This window comes from Tetrao urogallus (genome assembly GCF_951394365.1).
Source record: "Tetrao urogallus genome assembly, chromosome: 2".
Lineage (NCBI taxonomy): Eukaryota > Metazoa > Chordata > Aves > Galliformes > Phasianidae > Tetrao > Tetrao urogallus.
Genome location: NC_136814.1, coordinates 89564672 through 89580219, shown reverse-complemented (window position 1 = coordinate 89580219; position 15548 = coordinate 89564672). Strand labels below are relative to the sequence as shown.

At 35.4% G+C, this 15548-nt stretch overlaps 1 protein-coding gene across 1 annotated transcript in view; it reads left to right on the top strand.

The window, feature by feature from the left end:
* MYOM2 (myomesin 2) overlaps positions 1-15548 on the top strand; it is a gene marked incomplete at both ends in the record, with an annotated part of 66002 nt that overhangs the window by 49305 nt on the left and 1149 nt on the right. The window contains 9 exons of the mRNA XM_079550376.1: positions 1082-1149; positions 5722-5835; positions 7174-7261; positions 8264-8302; positions 8966-9071; positions 11635-11798; positions 12095-12131; positions 12248-12270; positions 13122-13177. Of these exons, the coding sequence (XP_079406502.1) occupies positions 1082-1149; positions 5722-5835; positions 7174-7261; positions 8264-8302; positions 8966-9071; positions 11635-11798; positions 12095-12131; positions 12248-12270; positions 13122-13177 (695 nt within the window). The remainder of the gene's footprint in view (positions 1-1081; positions 1150-5721; positions 5836-7173; positions 7262-8263; positions 8303-8965; positions 9072-11634; positions 11799-12094; positions 12132-12247; positions 12271-13121; positions 13178-15548) is intronic.

Below are 15548 nucleotides of genomic sequence, written 5' to 3'. Positions count from 1 at the left end.
ATTATAACTGACAGAAGAGCTGCCAGCACAGAGTCAGACAAGGAAGATTAAAAGCCTAATCCTGTGGATTCTATCCAGGCAAATTTCAGGAACCAAATGTATGTGTGTTTGTTATATAGTTGTTAGATGTTTACAGTTTGTTAGGTACGTTTTGTAATTTTTTTTGAGCTATAAGTAAGAATTACTACTAGATAGCTAATTCAGAATTCTATCACTGTGAAATGCTGAAGGAATTGAGTTTGAGCTCTAGTTTGTAATTTTTACTTGGCAATAACATGACTTTTAGAATGGATGTAATGACAATAATTACAAATAATTTATTCTAAACAGCTTAGGTAAAGTTCTCTGAGTAAGTACTGTAATTGTTATATTCTATCTGAAAAAAATTAATTATTCTGTTTACTGCATAAACTCACATGAGTTTCAGTTCTCAATGATCTAAGCAAAAGTCTAGAAATTTGCCATATTTCAGATGTGAGTATAGCAATTACAGGCTCTGATCCTACAGAAAGGAAAACATATTCATGAATTTACTGATATGAGTAACCACAACTTCAAAAGGACTAAACATATCAATAAATTTTCTTAGGGCATATATATTTGGATTTGGAACAACAGTGGGGAACAGGAATGTTTTCAGACTTCAAATAATTTAGACAAAAATTGTCTGGCATGGTATTTTGGCTTCAAATATTCAATTGGTTGAGTGTCAGAGTATCAGACTTGCATTTGTCCGTTATCAAGTTCCACCTGATTCAATGAAGCATCTTAATTGCAACTATTTTGTTGCTTTCCCATGCTTACTTGGAAATTGAGCATGAACATATTTAGCAAGCTTGTTTGTGTCACTCACCTTTTTACATTTACTCAGGATTAAATTGGTACGTTAGACACATGGGCTAATACAGTGAATACTTATTGCAGGACTTTTCCCTTTGCGCATTCAGGAGTGCCCTGAATCATTCTGATATAGGGATGCTAGAATGTAATTATTGTTATTTTTGGTTCTTCTACTAGAACTGTCAGATATCCTTTTTCCTTCCTTCTACAGCATAAGATTTAAGACTATTTTGTTTCTTAGGTCCCCACTTCTCAAAGTTTCTATATTGGGAAGTTACAGAAGAATGTGAAGTTCTGCTTGTTTGTAAGGTGAGGAAATACTCTTGAAATAATTTTTAGAATGTGTTGCTTAATAGTTGAGGAGAAAAATGCAATGAAAGATTTTGATGTTTTTGAAATTAAATCTTCTTAGACACGTTTAAAACTACACTTTCTGACATTTCCAGCAGTAAAATGAGTCAAAATCTACTCTCTTCCAGTTGGCCTTCTGGGCTGCAAGCGCACACTGCTGGCTCATGTTGAGTCTTTCTGTTCCCCCAGATCTTTCTCCTCAGGGCTGCTCTCAAGTCATTCTCCACCCAGTCTATATTTGTGAATGGATAATCCAATCTTATAATAACTGTGAGCCATAAAATTATTTAAGTGCAATAACCAGCCTTAACAGGTTCTTCCTCTTTCCACAAAAGTAGTCTCAGTTCAAACTCTTTCCTCACTGTTTTCTGATTTGGATGTTCTTCTACTAATATATATATATAATTTAATCAAATATAGCCAAACATGTAACAAAAGTTTTAGAATCAGTATTATAAAACAGGATTTTTATTATATTTGGCTAATGACATTTGATTCTTTTGAAAGCTGGTGTGCACAGAATTTAGAATAACTTCTGCTGTTAAGGTCTTATATGCCATTCTAAATTGATGTGTTTACACTTTTGTTGCTCTTCTCTAGAAAGACTAATTAGAGGCCTCAATTAAGACCTCAATTAAGGTCTCAAACTAAGTTAATTGAATTCAGTAAGCGTCAAACTGTTCTTCACTGTCTTTTCCTGTAGCACATATTCTATTGTATTAATTTTCTCCATTTCTTTTGAATAAATTTTTGACTTTTAATTAGACCAACTTGAATCACTCACTATGAGTAATTCACACGCATCTTTTTATTTCTTCTCTCTGCTCACTAATTAGGAGGCCTTTAACCTCAACTTATTACCAGCAGAACTGACCTGGGTGGTGAAACTGCCACTTGGTGAGCCCAGATTTTACCACCATAGCTCATTAGCAAATGTGGTACCTTTGCTGATACTGAAATACATAGCTGCAGCACTTTATAATCTCAACATGCGTCAGGCATGAACTCTGCTTATCCCTTTGTTCACATGTGGAATTGTATTGTTGAACCAATTATACTATTGTTAGCTCTCTACAAATTAATCTGAAATTATCCTTCATTTTTTGACTATAGAGCCTGTTTATTCCACTGTGAAAGGCCGATATGCTTTTCATTGGTGTGTCTTTTCTTCATAGGGTCAGAAAATTTTATTTAAATGCAATCTAGGATGTGGGCTGCCTGCAAACTCATCATTTTAACTATTGTGTTGACCTTGTAATATTTATTACTGTTAGTGTGTGACTGGACATTAGGTTCAGGCCATTGTTGATTGTGACTCCAATTAATTTTTATACATAGGAGGAAGCTGAACAATTAAGTCTGTATTTATCTCACATGAGGTACCAGATGTTTAAGTTAGAAGAAGTGTGCCTGCCTCAATCTGTATGTGCAGTAATGAAATGCTCAAGGAGCAATCTCTGCCTCTCCAGACCATATCCTTCAGGGTGGCTTATATTCACACTGCTCAGTTGGCTCCCTGTAGAGAAGACTGAGCACACACAGGCTGCTTAGCACTTGGCACAGGTCTCTTCTAGATTCTGCCTTCTGCCTGTGTGCAAAATAGTTTGCATGGGTGTTTTCACCTCTTGAAAGAGCCTGGGATAATGTGAAGGGATAACGTGATCTGCAAGAGGGGGCTTTTGGCCAGGATGTTATCAAAGTCTGTGGCATGAAATGGGGTCTTTGGGAACTGGATGCTTGGTTAGGGCAGAGAACTGATAGTATGATCCAGGTTCATAACAGTAATAATAAACAAATATGGATTGTGTTATATAATAACACATCTAAAGAAGTATACATAACCTCTGGTACCACTTCCTTTTTGTGAGATTGGACCTGATTGAATTTTTACTTAAAATTTAATTCTAATTATCTTATTATTGGTATTGTAGACTCTGAATGACAGAAAGATATATTTATCCATCTGAATGACAATTTGATGTGTTTTCTCTTTATTGTGCGCTTATTTTTCTATACATGCCAGTGTCTACTGTCATTTTTCTTCAAGAAATTCTAAATTTCAGAATGTTTGGAAGCTACCTACTCTTGCATATCTTTGACTATTATTTATACTGCATCTGTTGAAAGCAAGACTTTTGGTGTCTGACTAAACAGTAAAAAAAAAGATAACTTTTCTTAGCCAACGACAACATCAAATAACTTCAGCGCTGCAAACTGCTTGTGTCTGAATCTCTGTGTATTTATTGTCAGATTCAGTGCTAACAGTCTTTGATGAAAAACTGTTGAAAAGTGTTAAAGGTTTCTTCCTTCAGGCTTTGTTCAAATAAAATTGCCACATATGTCATATGGCTACCGGAATAGCCACCTTATAGTTACTGGTAAATGTAAAATGCCTCTCATTTTTTTCAGGCAAGACATTGCTCTGGGCCAGATTGTGAGCCCATACACTGTCAAGAGGCATACAGCAACCACACTGTTTATTAAACAGCAGGATACGTGATTATAGTGAGCAAATTTTGAAGACCTACCAGAAAGTAGGTCTTTTTTGTGAGAGCAAAAAAAAAAGAGCTTTTAGGAGAGAGCAAAAAAACCCTCCTTGTATCTGGTCTATATCTGGTGATCTCTATAGTGAGTTTTTGTAGAGCTCTTTATCAAGAGTAAGATTCCTCTAATGTAAAAGGTTCAAAAATTGGTGTATGTATTTTCCTCTAAGCAAGCCACTTGATATATGTATGTATATAGAAAAGAATTAACTTCTAGGCTGCCCAGTATCCATTTGTTCAGTTATTTTTCAAGATATTCTTAAGTGACTGCCTGGGGACTAAGAAATATCTTGCCAGCTATGTCCATCTACCAAAATCTTGTTAACTCTTCCCATGACCTGGAAGTCTTGGATGGGGAGAAGAATAAACCATCTCATGATTCAGGTGGAAACTGTTAGAGGCTTGTTACACCACCTGGACTGCCACAAATCCATGTGGCCAGATGGGATCTACCTGAGAGTGCTGAGGGGACTGGTAGAGGTGATAGTCAAGCCACTTTCTGTCATCTGTCAGTGTTCCTGGTCAACCAGATGACTCAGAGGACTGGAGGCTTGCCAGTGTGATTCAAATCTACAAGAAGGGTGATAAAGAGGATTTGGGAAACTACAGGCCTGTCAGCATGACCGGTGTGCCAGGGAAAGGTTATGGAGCAGATCATCTTGAGGGAGATCACACAGTGTGTGCAGGACAACCAAGGGATCAGGCCCAGCCAGCATGGGGTCATGAAAAGCAGGTCCTGCTTGAAGAACCTGATCTCCTTCAAGCAAAACCTTCAACACTGTTTCCCATAGTATTCTCACAGTATTATTGTCCTCTACAACTACCTGAAGGGAGTTTGTTGTGAGGTAGGGGTTGGTCTTTTCTCCCATGTAACTAGCAACAGGACTAGAGAGAATGGCCTCAAGTTGTGCCAGGAGATATTCATGTTGGACATTGAGAAGTACTTCCTCTCTAAGAGATGATCTTGTAGGTCTTTTCCAACCTTGCTGATTCTAGGATTCTAGGATTCTGTGACTGGGGATTCAGGCTAGGCACACAAATACCATTGCACTTATGTGGTTTTTGGAATGAAAAGAGTATAGAAACATTAAATAAACTCTAGTACTTCTGAAAAGGAGAAAAGTAAAATATATTGCCAAGGTTTCTAGTCACAGCTGAGCTTTTGGCTTCTTTGAATTAATACTTCTATGCCATTCATCCAGCAATATTTTAAGTGTTTCTAATGCACAACTTACATTTCCAAATTATAACAGTACATGAGGTATACCTATACTCTATTTATGTATTGCTCAGATCAGCTGCTACTATTACAGCAACAAGAACCTTTTCTGCATTTACACCACTTTGTTAAATTCTTTTGTATCAAGAGACAGTCCTAATTTGTAGGATTCCTCAAGTCTTTGTATTCCGCATAGGACATGTGGAAAAAAGGATTTCTAGTGCAGCTTACAATTTTGAAGTCTCAAATGCTTATGGAATAGTAATTTCAATGGCTCTTTGTGGTGCTGCCCTGAAAGGCGTTGCTTATGTAGCCAGGATAATTGTACAAATTGACTGAATATTCTCCCAGATAGAGTCTAGATTCTGTGTTACAGGTCTCTGGAGACATGTGGCAAACACAGAGGTCAGAGGAAATTTCAGCAGCTCTAATTTCTAATTTTTTACAGATAGCTCTAGACAAATTGCAACCAGATGACAAGTCTCTTCCTTAAGGGAACAGACTGACAGAATTGTCTTTAAGGATTTGACAGTGCTCTGAAGGCCTAAACTGCCTACTTCCAACCAGTTCTGTGCTGCAAATAAATGTTGTAGGAATAACATTCTGCTGAACAGGACTTGGTTTGCATTTATTTTTTTTACTTAACTTGATTTGACATGTGTTATAAAAAATTGGCTTCTTATGCTGCAAGTACTTTTGTGACCATGTATAGTACAGTATCTTTCATCAGGATATAGCCATGACTACATGCCTTTTTCTGTTGTGCAGGTTGCAAACACAAAGAAGGAGACTGTTTTCAAGTGGTATAGGAATGGTTCTGGGATTGACGTTGATGAGGTGCCTGATCTGCAGAGGGGAGAATGTCACCTCACTATTCCCAAGGTACAGTATCACCTACTGATCAGAAATGACAGCTTCTGCTTGACATGCTATAGATTTGCCAGGCAGATCACTCCACCAGCTATTATGATTTTTATGAAAAATTTTAAGAAAAGGCATATTTTGTACCCTTCAATTAGATAGTGAGTAGTTACTGCTAGTAAAAGAGTATACATTTTTGTTACAGATTCAGACATGTCTTGCTTAAGTTACTTAAAAATCCTTTGGTGAACTCTTTTTTTTTTTTTTTTTCCTTTTTTTTCCTTATTCCTTAATTTTTCAGTTTGTTCCAGCACTTTACAGTTGTCTTCGTTTTATTTCCTAAGGTACAAGGCTTTTTAAGATTTATCTTCTTGTGAGGAAAATAAGCTGCTGAAGTATCCCCTGCATCAAGTCTTTGAGTTTTCAGCATAATGTGCATTCAGTTTAATTTTTTATTTAGTGTTTTTTTCTTAATTGTCTTCATGTTTTTATAATTTATTCCCTTCGTTTCACTTGCAATAGGATACTGGCTTTCCAGTGGCTTTATTTTTCCTGTGTAGACTTTTTGGAGAGAGGGTGGTTTCAGCTTGTCTTGAATTGCTGTCTTTAATTGACATTTAATTACACGACACTTTTCCTATTGTCACTTTCTTGTGGGCTTGTATAAATGTAAGATTCAGTTAATCAGCCTCCAACTTGAATATAAGTAAGTATATATTTTCCTTTAAGTTTTTAAATAAATTAAAATAAAAACACTCGAACAAAAAACTACTGTCTTTAAAGCAGTATCACTGTGTTAGTTTTTGGAATGTAATTTTTCTAATGTTAATGAATGCACTATTGTAGTAGCATGTAATTTAACTATAGCTGCTGCTTGAAGAAATCCACTTAGTTGATTCTTGAGAAGTTAAAAGGAATAGATGCATTGTCTTGCTCTGCACATAATGACTCCAAAAAAGACAATAGATTTGAGTGAATAAAAATGGCATTTCTGAAGTTTATGTTAGTTGCAGTTACCCTCTTTCGCATCTTATTAAGCTACTTCTAGTTTCTGCTGATAAGGATCAATCCTGTTTGTCTTTATGGAACAAGAGGAAGAAGGAAAGAAAACCCACATTTATTAAGGCATTTGAATGGAACTTGAATTATGGTTTAGGCTTAGGAACCTAGATATAGCTGCTTTAAAAAAAAAAACATGTACAAGCCATTTATATTTTCCCATCTTATCTCTGGCAAGATTATTCAGCAGTAAGTCGATTGCAGTACAATGTCTGTTGTTTGATTCAGAAAAGCGTGAAGAGGTTAAGCAAATATATTCATATCAAGTTGGTCAGTAAACATCTTGTACTTTTCTTGTAGCTGTCTCGCAAGGATGAAGGAGTTTATAAGGCAACACTGTCAGATGATAGAGGTCATGATGTCTCTACTCTTGAATTATCAGGAAAAGGTAATATTCAGTTCACTGTATCAAAGTAATGATCTCTACATTCTCTTAAGAGATGTTCAAAAGCTACCTTTGCAAATTGCAAGCTAGCAAGCGTGTTTGGGGTTCTTCGTATTTCAGTGCCTTCCTTATGGCACTGAGGCCTCAACTGCAGATGGCAAGTTTAGAGGGGGGGACACTTTGCCTTATAATGATTACTTTCTAGCACCCTCACAGGCAAGAAGTGAAGTAAATTTTAATCAAGCAGGCACCATCTTTTATATGGGATCTTTTGTAAAGAGCTCTTTGTCAAGTTCGGTAAGTTTTAATGTCTACTAAAGACGTAGCATCAAGTCTTTCAAATATATTGACGTGGGAGTCTCAGGGGGGACTGACTGTTATTCTAACTGTAAAGTCATAAAGCTATAATTCAGAAACTCTGAAAAAGCAGACCGAGTGTAATTCTTCTGGAATGAACAGAAGATACTGTGGTTCTCCATCTTACAAGAAAGTACTCCAGTTTTCTATTACTTTGTATAATGTTCTCCCCATCCAGCATCCCATCAGTACTGTGATTTTTTAAAAGTTTGTTATGATACCTGATTTATTCTATTTGCTCTCAAGAAGTTTATATTTGCCAAATTCTCTGCTACCAGCAGCGGATGGGTATGGCTTTCTCCAAGAATTTGATAATTTTTTGTTTCCCTTGCACTCTCCTCTGAATGTGAACTGTCAAATTAATGACCTTTTATTGTTTCTGGCATGAAGGATACAAAGCCAAAGATCTGCCAGCACATGGCAGACACTGCATGCAGTGGGTACATTCATTGGCACAGCACAGAATTCATATATTGTACACAGGTAGTCTCCAATTTGTCTTGTACACCTGTTACAATTTTAATGGTTTTCTTTGCCTGAGGATATGAAGATTTCCCATATCACTTTAATTAAACTAAGCATTACAAAGCTATATTTTGATTAAATTTTGATGCTACATTTTCTTTCTTTCTTTTTTTTTCTCCACAGTGTATGATGATATAATTTTGGCACTGAGCAGAGTCAGTGGTAAGTAAATGCTGTCTTGGATTTTCATGTAGTTTTTTTATACTAAAGTCATCTGAGCCTAAGGCAGACAATTTTTATTGTAAGTGGGAAATCTATGGCAGTCATGATGCTTACATTTTTATGGGCATGTTATTAAGTTTTTGAATAGGCAGTCGACCTTGCTAATTGACACTATTAAGCGGGAACAAAGTATTATTCCACCTGGCTTGTTTGGTTTAGATACTGTGACAATGTTACAGCAATTATTTGTTTTATACTTCCCATTAGTAAATGAGCTTTATGATACAGATAGAACTAGATTCTGATCCTAATGCCAATAAGAAATTCAGAGCCATTCCAGTGAAAGAAGAGGAATTGCACTCAAATAAATTTTGCATGCTATTAAAATCATAGCGCCATTATTTTATGGCAATTATATGACTAGCTGATTACTTCACAAAGGATCTTGCTAGTCATAATATTTGTATATGATCATAAAACCATAAACTTCCACTAAAATTTCATCTGATAAAAATCAGCAGATCTCCTTTGAGAAGCATGAATCATTGTCTCTTTATGGTACTTGAGAACTTCAGATCTTGAACATTTTTTGGTTCTCCATTTGACGGTTTCCTGTTCATTTCATTATATGTCTTGATTTGCATATATTCCATTTCACCGTAGGTAAGACTGCTTCTCCTCTGAAGATATTCTGCACAGAAGAAGGAATAAGGCTCCAGTGTTTCTTGAAGTACTACAATGAAGAAATGAAAGTCACTTGGTCTCACAGGTAGATGAGAATATATTTTCAAGTTCCTTCCTACATTGAAATTTATTTGAGAAAAATATAGTCTTGAACATTTGTTATTTTGTATTTGGTGTTTCCTGTAGTAACTGGAGCACGAGTGAATTTCTCTTAATAGCATTTTATATTCTCAGTTCGCATAGGTAGTGGATACATTAAAAGAAATATTGACAGACTTGTCCAGTACCTAGAAGTAACAGTACAAAAAAAGTACATGCAGTATTTCAATCTCTTACTCAGTGCCGGATTTTTTGTCCTCCACTGTATTATCTACTTGGTTCAAAGACAGTTAAGAATTGGAGCAGTTTTCTGTCCAATGTTGCTCTTTTCTATGAATAGATGAAATCCTCCTCCAGAAGTAGGTGAATCGCATGCTCTCACCATTTAATAAAAGCTTGTACTAAGAAACCAATTAACCACAACATTCAAACTTTTTCACACTAAATATTTTAATTCTATTTCTATTCTTCGAAATGACAGAAGAGGAAGGGAAAGAAGTGCAAAATGTTTTAAGAATATCTGTCAGAGCTGAGAGTATAACTGGAATTCAGATGTAAAATTTCAAATACTTTTTTTCACCCTCATGTTACTTTAATTTTAGACTTTGGTGGTACTTTTTATTCATCTGTGTATTTAGAGTTAGATGTGTATCCAGGTGCTTTGGTATGTTAGGCCTCTATTATTTTGGAAACTGCATGGAGGATGTTGAAGGATTTTAAACCTCTTCAGGTATTTTCAATTTTCACATTCCTTGATGACCTCCAAAGATGACACACAGTGAAGTGTTCTGACCTTGACAGGAAGAGGATGGTATGGCTGCACATTGTCTTATTCAGTTAGGAATGTGAGAAAAGTGTCAGTGATCATTAGGTTCACGGAGTGCAAACAGACTTCTATGAGGGTGCTCAGTTGAACTCATAACTCAAGCTTTGTATTCAGTAAGTTCTTCTCCTTCTTTCAGTAAATTTGATGTTTGTGTGATGAAAAGGAGAAGAAACTTTTTTTTTTCCTTTATCTTTTACTCAATCAGCTTCAGTTTCTAAGACTTATTCCATTCCACCATATGCTTCAAAGAAACATAAAAACAGAGAATATTGAAATATCAGCATGCAAATTTATATTTGATAGCTGATATCCCCCACATACTGATGTTCCATGTTGTGTTATTAAACATATTTTGAACAAATAACATTTCAATCATTTCATAAATATTATGATTAGGAGCTGGAGTTATTAAGAAGAGCTAAAACGAATACTAAAATCAACCAACCATAAATAACCAGCATCCTCTACACTCCCCCAAGCTTGTTCCTTTTTCAAATGGAGTTCTATTACATTATTCCTGGACAAGAAGACTGAACATTTCCTGTTTTTTAGACAGCTGCAGACATATCATGAAACATAGAAAACAGATTTCCAGCTAGCTTTGAATTATCCATTATAATGAATAGCAGGAAATATAATAATATAAGACCTGAAACCAGAATGCATTATCCACTCAAGGCACAGTAGGGAATACAGTATTTTGTAATAAATAGTTATTTCTATCCAGGTATGTATTTTAATATACTGAACTCAATGTAGTCCTCTTACAGAGAGAGAAATAATAAAAATTCCTTTTCCTCATCAAACTGGCTATGAAGCCAAATCAACCATGTCTGTGCAAATAAATTAACTGATCAAAGAGAAGCTAATGTTGACTTTATCTGCTAAAAAACATCCAGTTAAGTATGCTTTGGGTGAAGGGAAGTAAAAAATCTTTTCTCTAGTTAATGAGAGAAAGCAAACTTCACAAGTCATTGAAAATAGCTTGGTTTCTGTACTCTTCCTAGGCAGCTTCTTCTATTTCCACTCTTCAGGACAGATTATGGAGCAGAAGAACCACCAATCTAAATTAACATAGCATTTCTTATACTTGGGAAGTGATGTTTAGTCAATAGAATGCCACACTTTGTTGTTTTTTTTCAAAGTACATATTTACTAATTATCAGCAATTAGAAAATTTGCTTCTTGTCTTGATCTCAAAAACAAATGAGCAAGCAAAGGTGTATTCTGTCTTGATGTGAGAATAATACATTCTATGTAAGTCTTTCATTATTTTATTAATATTTTTTGGACGTTAATGAAAGGTAAACATTTTCTTCCTCTTGTAAAAAAAAAAAAAACAGATTTTTTTTTTCCTTCAGTGAACTATTTTAATGCATTCCACAGTTACTCTGTTATTCACTGCGCATGAAGAGTTTAGAACTCTGAAGTCATACAGCATATTCACATTCAGATGTATATGGACAGTTCGACACAAACACAAACGTCTTTGTGGGGAGAAAAAAAATGAGGAGAGAATGAAGGTGTAAACCATCAGAAGGAAAGCTCAAGCTAATGATTCCAAAGTATTTCATACTCACATTGGAAAGAAAAGAATTGCATTCACTAGTTGCAATTTATTTCTAATTTGGAAACAGTATGTTGTCTAACTTTTTATAGATGGTCTCCTATGGAGATTATATGTGAAAAGAATGTTTGAACACATTTCTATTCATTTTTCAAGGGAATCTAAGATTTCTTCCGGTGAAAAGATGAAGATTGGGGGTGGAGAGGATGTTGCCTGGCTGCAGATAACTGAACCCACTGAAAAGGATAAGGGGAACTACACCTTTGAAATCTTTGGTGACAAGGAATCCTTCAAACGCACACTTGATCTGTCTGGGCAAGGTATATTTTTAAGATCATACTTATATGGTGACTTTTCACAGATTAAACAGAATTAATCAGGAATTAGAAGAGGAATGCAGTAAAAATAGACATTCTGTTGTCAAAATTCTATGCAATTTAGTTGCATAACTGTTTTTACCAGTAGTGACACTGAATTCAGGGTTTGGTTTTCCCTTCTGCTACTGTTTAATGCTGTTGTTTTTAAAAAAGCTTTAGTAAGGACATGTATTTAAATACTTAGACCAAAATGCAGATGATGTTCACAGACAACAACTCTCTCAACTGTTTTCTTACAGCTTTTGATGATGCCCTTACCGAATTCCAGCGACTCAAGTAAGTGCTACATTTTTTTCATTTTAATGCTACAATAATCTTATCACAGGAAAATTATTTCATTAATGATTTATTAATAACATTACATATTTTTTTCCTCTCTTCAACAATTTTAGGGCAGCTGCTTTCGCTGAGAAGAGTAAGTTGATTTTATATTTTATTTTACATGTTCTACATTCTAGTTTAGTGTTTTCTTTAAGACATCTATTGTGGTATGTTGTCATACCTGTCCAAGATCTGTAATGGCAGAAATCACATATTACTGCAGAATACTGCAATAATAATAGTAATTTGAGAGTTCATTTCTCTTTAATTCAAATGGAAACCCTCTGACTGCACATTTTACACATTTTGTAGTGATCCACTACGTCTTCCATGATCTGCAGAGTTTTTGTTAGGTGTTAGTATCTGAGTGTCACACAAGGAGGTGTTGACAGAAAGCTAAGAATGAGACTGAATATTGGGATCTACATATTAAGTAGCAAATAACCTGCTAATGACTGTTGAATACATAACGTTGAAAGAGAGATAGTATGGAAGCTTTTTACTACTGGAATTCTGGTACAAGATGCAATGTACCTTGAAAGATGCTTCTGCCCACAAAAAGGATGGCAGAACAGGTTTTCCTCTGATCTTAGATATCACTGCAATGCTGAAAGTACTTTGCTTTGCTCTTTTCCCAAAACTCAAGCTGTCAAGCTTGGTAGCAACTTCAAGGCTGTTGTGTCTATCAGCTTAGAACTCCATAGCACAACCTCTGCTAAAAACGTGAGGGAACCATAAAATATGTTAATAAGAAATAACACAAGATATTGTAAAAATTGTATTATTTCATATTTAATTGGCCAAAAATTCCAGTGTGTGTTTATTCTAAGAGAAGTCCAAACAGAAATCATGACTAGTGTGACACCATGTTAATAAAATAATTAAGAAATGAGTAACATTGAGCACTAAACCTCACTCTTTTTTTTTTTTTTTTTAAACTCCTAGATCGTGGTAAAGTCATTGGTGGTTTGCCTGATGTAGTTACTATAATGGATGGGAAGGTAAGTTTTTATCAATGAATCACTCTGCTGAAATTTCACACTAATGAAATGTTTTCTTCAGTGGGGAGAGGGAAGTAATACAGATGATTTTGCAAGTTGAGAGAAAAAAGAAGTAGTCATTTAATTGTGCATAGGTTCCATAAGCTGGCTATACAGTTAGGGGAAGCACAGCCTAATTCCTATCTCAGGCAGTCAAGGTCAGCCTAGAGAGGTGCTGGTCTTTTGTCCTGATTACATGGAGACTGAATTAACTGCAGACTCAAATCTGTGTTGAGTCTCAGCTCTGCATACTGACCAGAGCAGTTCAAGGGGAGAAACTTCTCTTGCCCTCTAGGAGAATCTGAAGAGGCAGGAGGAGACAGCCATTCTGTCACCCAATGTAACACAAGGGGAAGTACTTGGAAATGATCGTTCACACAGTATGAGAACTAAGGAGTGCGTAGTAAATAGTCACTGCAATGAAAGGGAAGTGTTTTTTCAAGAGGTTCATAATTTATTTGTGCCTTAATACCTTAGATCAAAATAGATTTCCATCCAAAAAAAGAAAACAGTACTGTTATGAAGAGAAATCTAGCATGGCTGTTAAACACAGTCTTCTCAATATAGCTCATACTTCTAATCAGTTTATAATCCACAAATTGTGGAAAGAAGGAATATGCACTGGAAGTAGGATCACAGTGTTTATTCTCATTTTGTACACTTCTTTATGCAGTTGTTTTTGACTTCTAAAAGATCTAGGACTTTACTCCAACATACTATAGCAAATCAGCTTGTGAGCCAGTGTGAGTCTTACTATCTGCAGTTTCTTAAGATCGTGTTGAATGGGGTGTTTAAGTGTATTGTGTGATGTACATCTTGAGAAACTACAGCTGCGTTACCCTGTGTGAAAACTGTCCTCTTGGCCAGCGAAAGGGTAATGCATAGCTTTTCCAGATTTTATTGTACATGGCCATTTCTAGATATGCAGATACAGTCTCTCCTTAGAAGTGCTGAACCAAGGAGGCCTTGTAGTGGATGCTGAAAGCTGCTCAGCTCTAGACCAAATCAAGACGATTTTATTCTTGGCCCATTCCTTCCTTTGTGGTGCCTTCTAGTTGTAATAGACTAAGGCACTTCATGGCAAGAGAGCCAGTCTCTTGGGAAGTTAGGTATAATCCACTTGATGACCAACATCTTAGTGTTTGTTAGGAAACAGCCAGAAGAAGTCAACCTGACTGCATGCACACAATAGCTGCAGTTTCCTCATAAAAAAATTATGCCCTAAAGCCTATGACCTTAAATTAAGGAAATACTACATAAAAACTTTCCAGAAGTTAGAGGAGTTTGAAGAGGAGTAACCATATGAGGATTAAATAAGTGAATATCCAAAGGGAATACCTCTGATTCCTAAAATCAGGGAAAACAAAACATACCAGAAAGAATTGAAATTTTAAATTTACTTGTAAATTATATATGAACAGGTACCATGCAGAATTCATGTAAGTACAAGTGAGAAGTTGCTTTACAAAAACAAGAAAAAGAAAAGAGAGGTATCCTCATGCAATAGAATGGTATATCTATGCAAATATATGAATACAAAACAAAGCTTTACTAACTTTTGTTAAGAAGGTATAAATGATTTTAGGCCACATCTATAATTTAATAAATTAGAACAAGCCCAAATGATCTAAAATGACTGTGGAATATATCTGCTCTCTGGCAAGCTTTTAATATTAACATATTAAGACTTGATTAATTATTATGATTGAATTATTAATTGCTCTTAAATTAGGTCATTTTTGAGGGTAATAGTCATGAAATGTTGCTCAAGTTACAGAAAGGACAATGAGATTTAAACTTGCTATTTGCTATCAGAATTAGTTTGATTTCCCAACATTTTATTTTCATGTTTACATTACTCCTTTAAATATTTTATAGAAACGTTAGTTCCTATAGGTCATTAGTTAACTTTACATCCTACATGATATCACTTCTTTAAGGGTACTTGCACACTTAGGTAGCCATCAGGTTGTACCCAGTGCACATAAATCTTCCTTCAACAGTCCCCTCTGATTTTGGAGGAACACCATATGCAAAACTGTTTCTATTTGTGTATGCATAGCACTTCCAATCACTTATAATTTGTCAGGTTTTTTTTTTTTTCTCACTGTGTAATATTATATCTATTTGTTCATCAGAGTTCAAGAAAAAATAGTGCAAAAAACATGCACATGTGCACAAGGATGGATTTTCTCTGCTTCCTCTTGGTCAGGAATCTGTGGGTCTTAAAGAGTAATTGTGAGGGGATGGTCATTCTGGTACAAGTTATTTAATTATTTTTTTAACACGGTGATAAAGTTTTCATACTGAGATAAGTTACATAGGCAAGAAT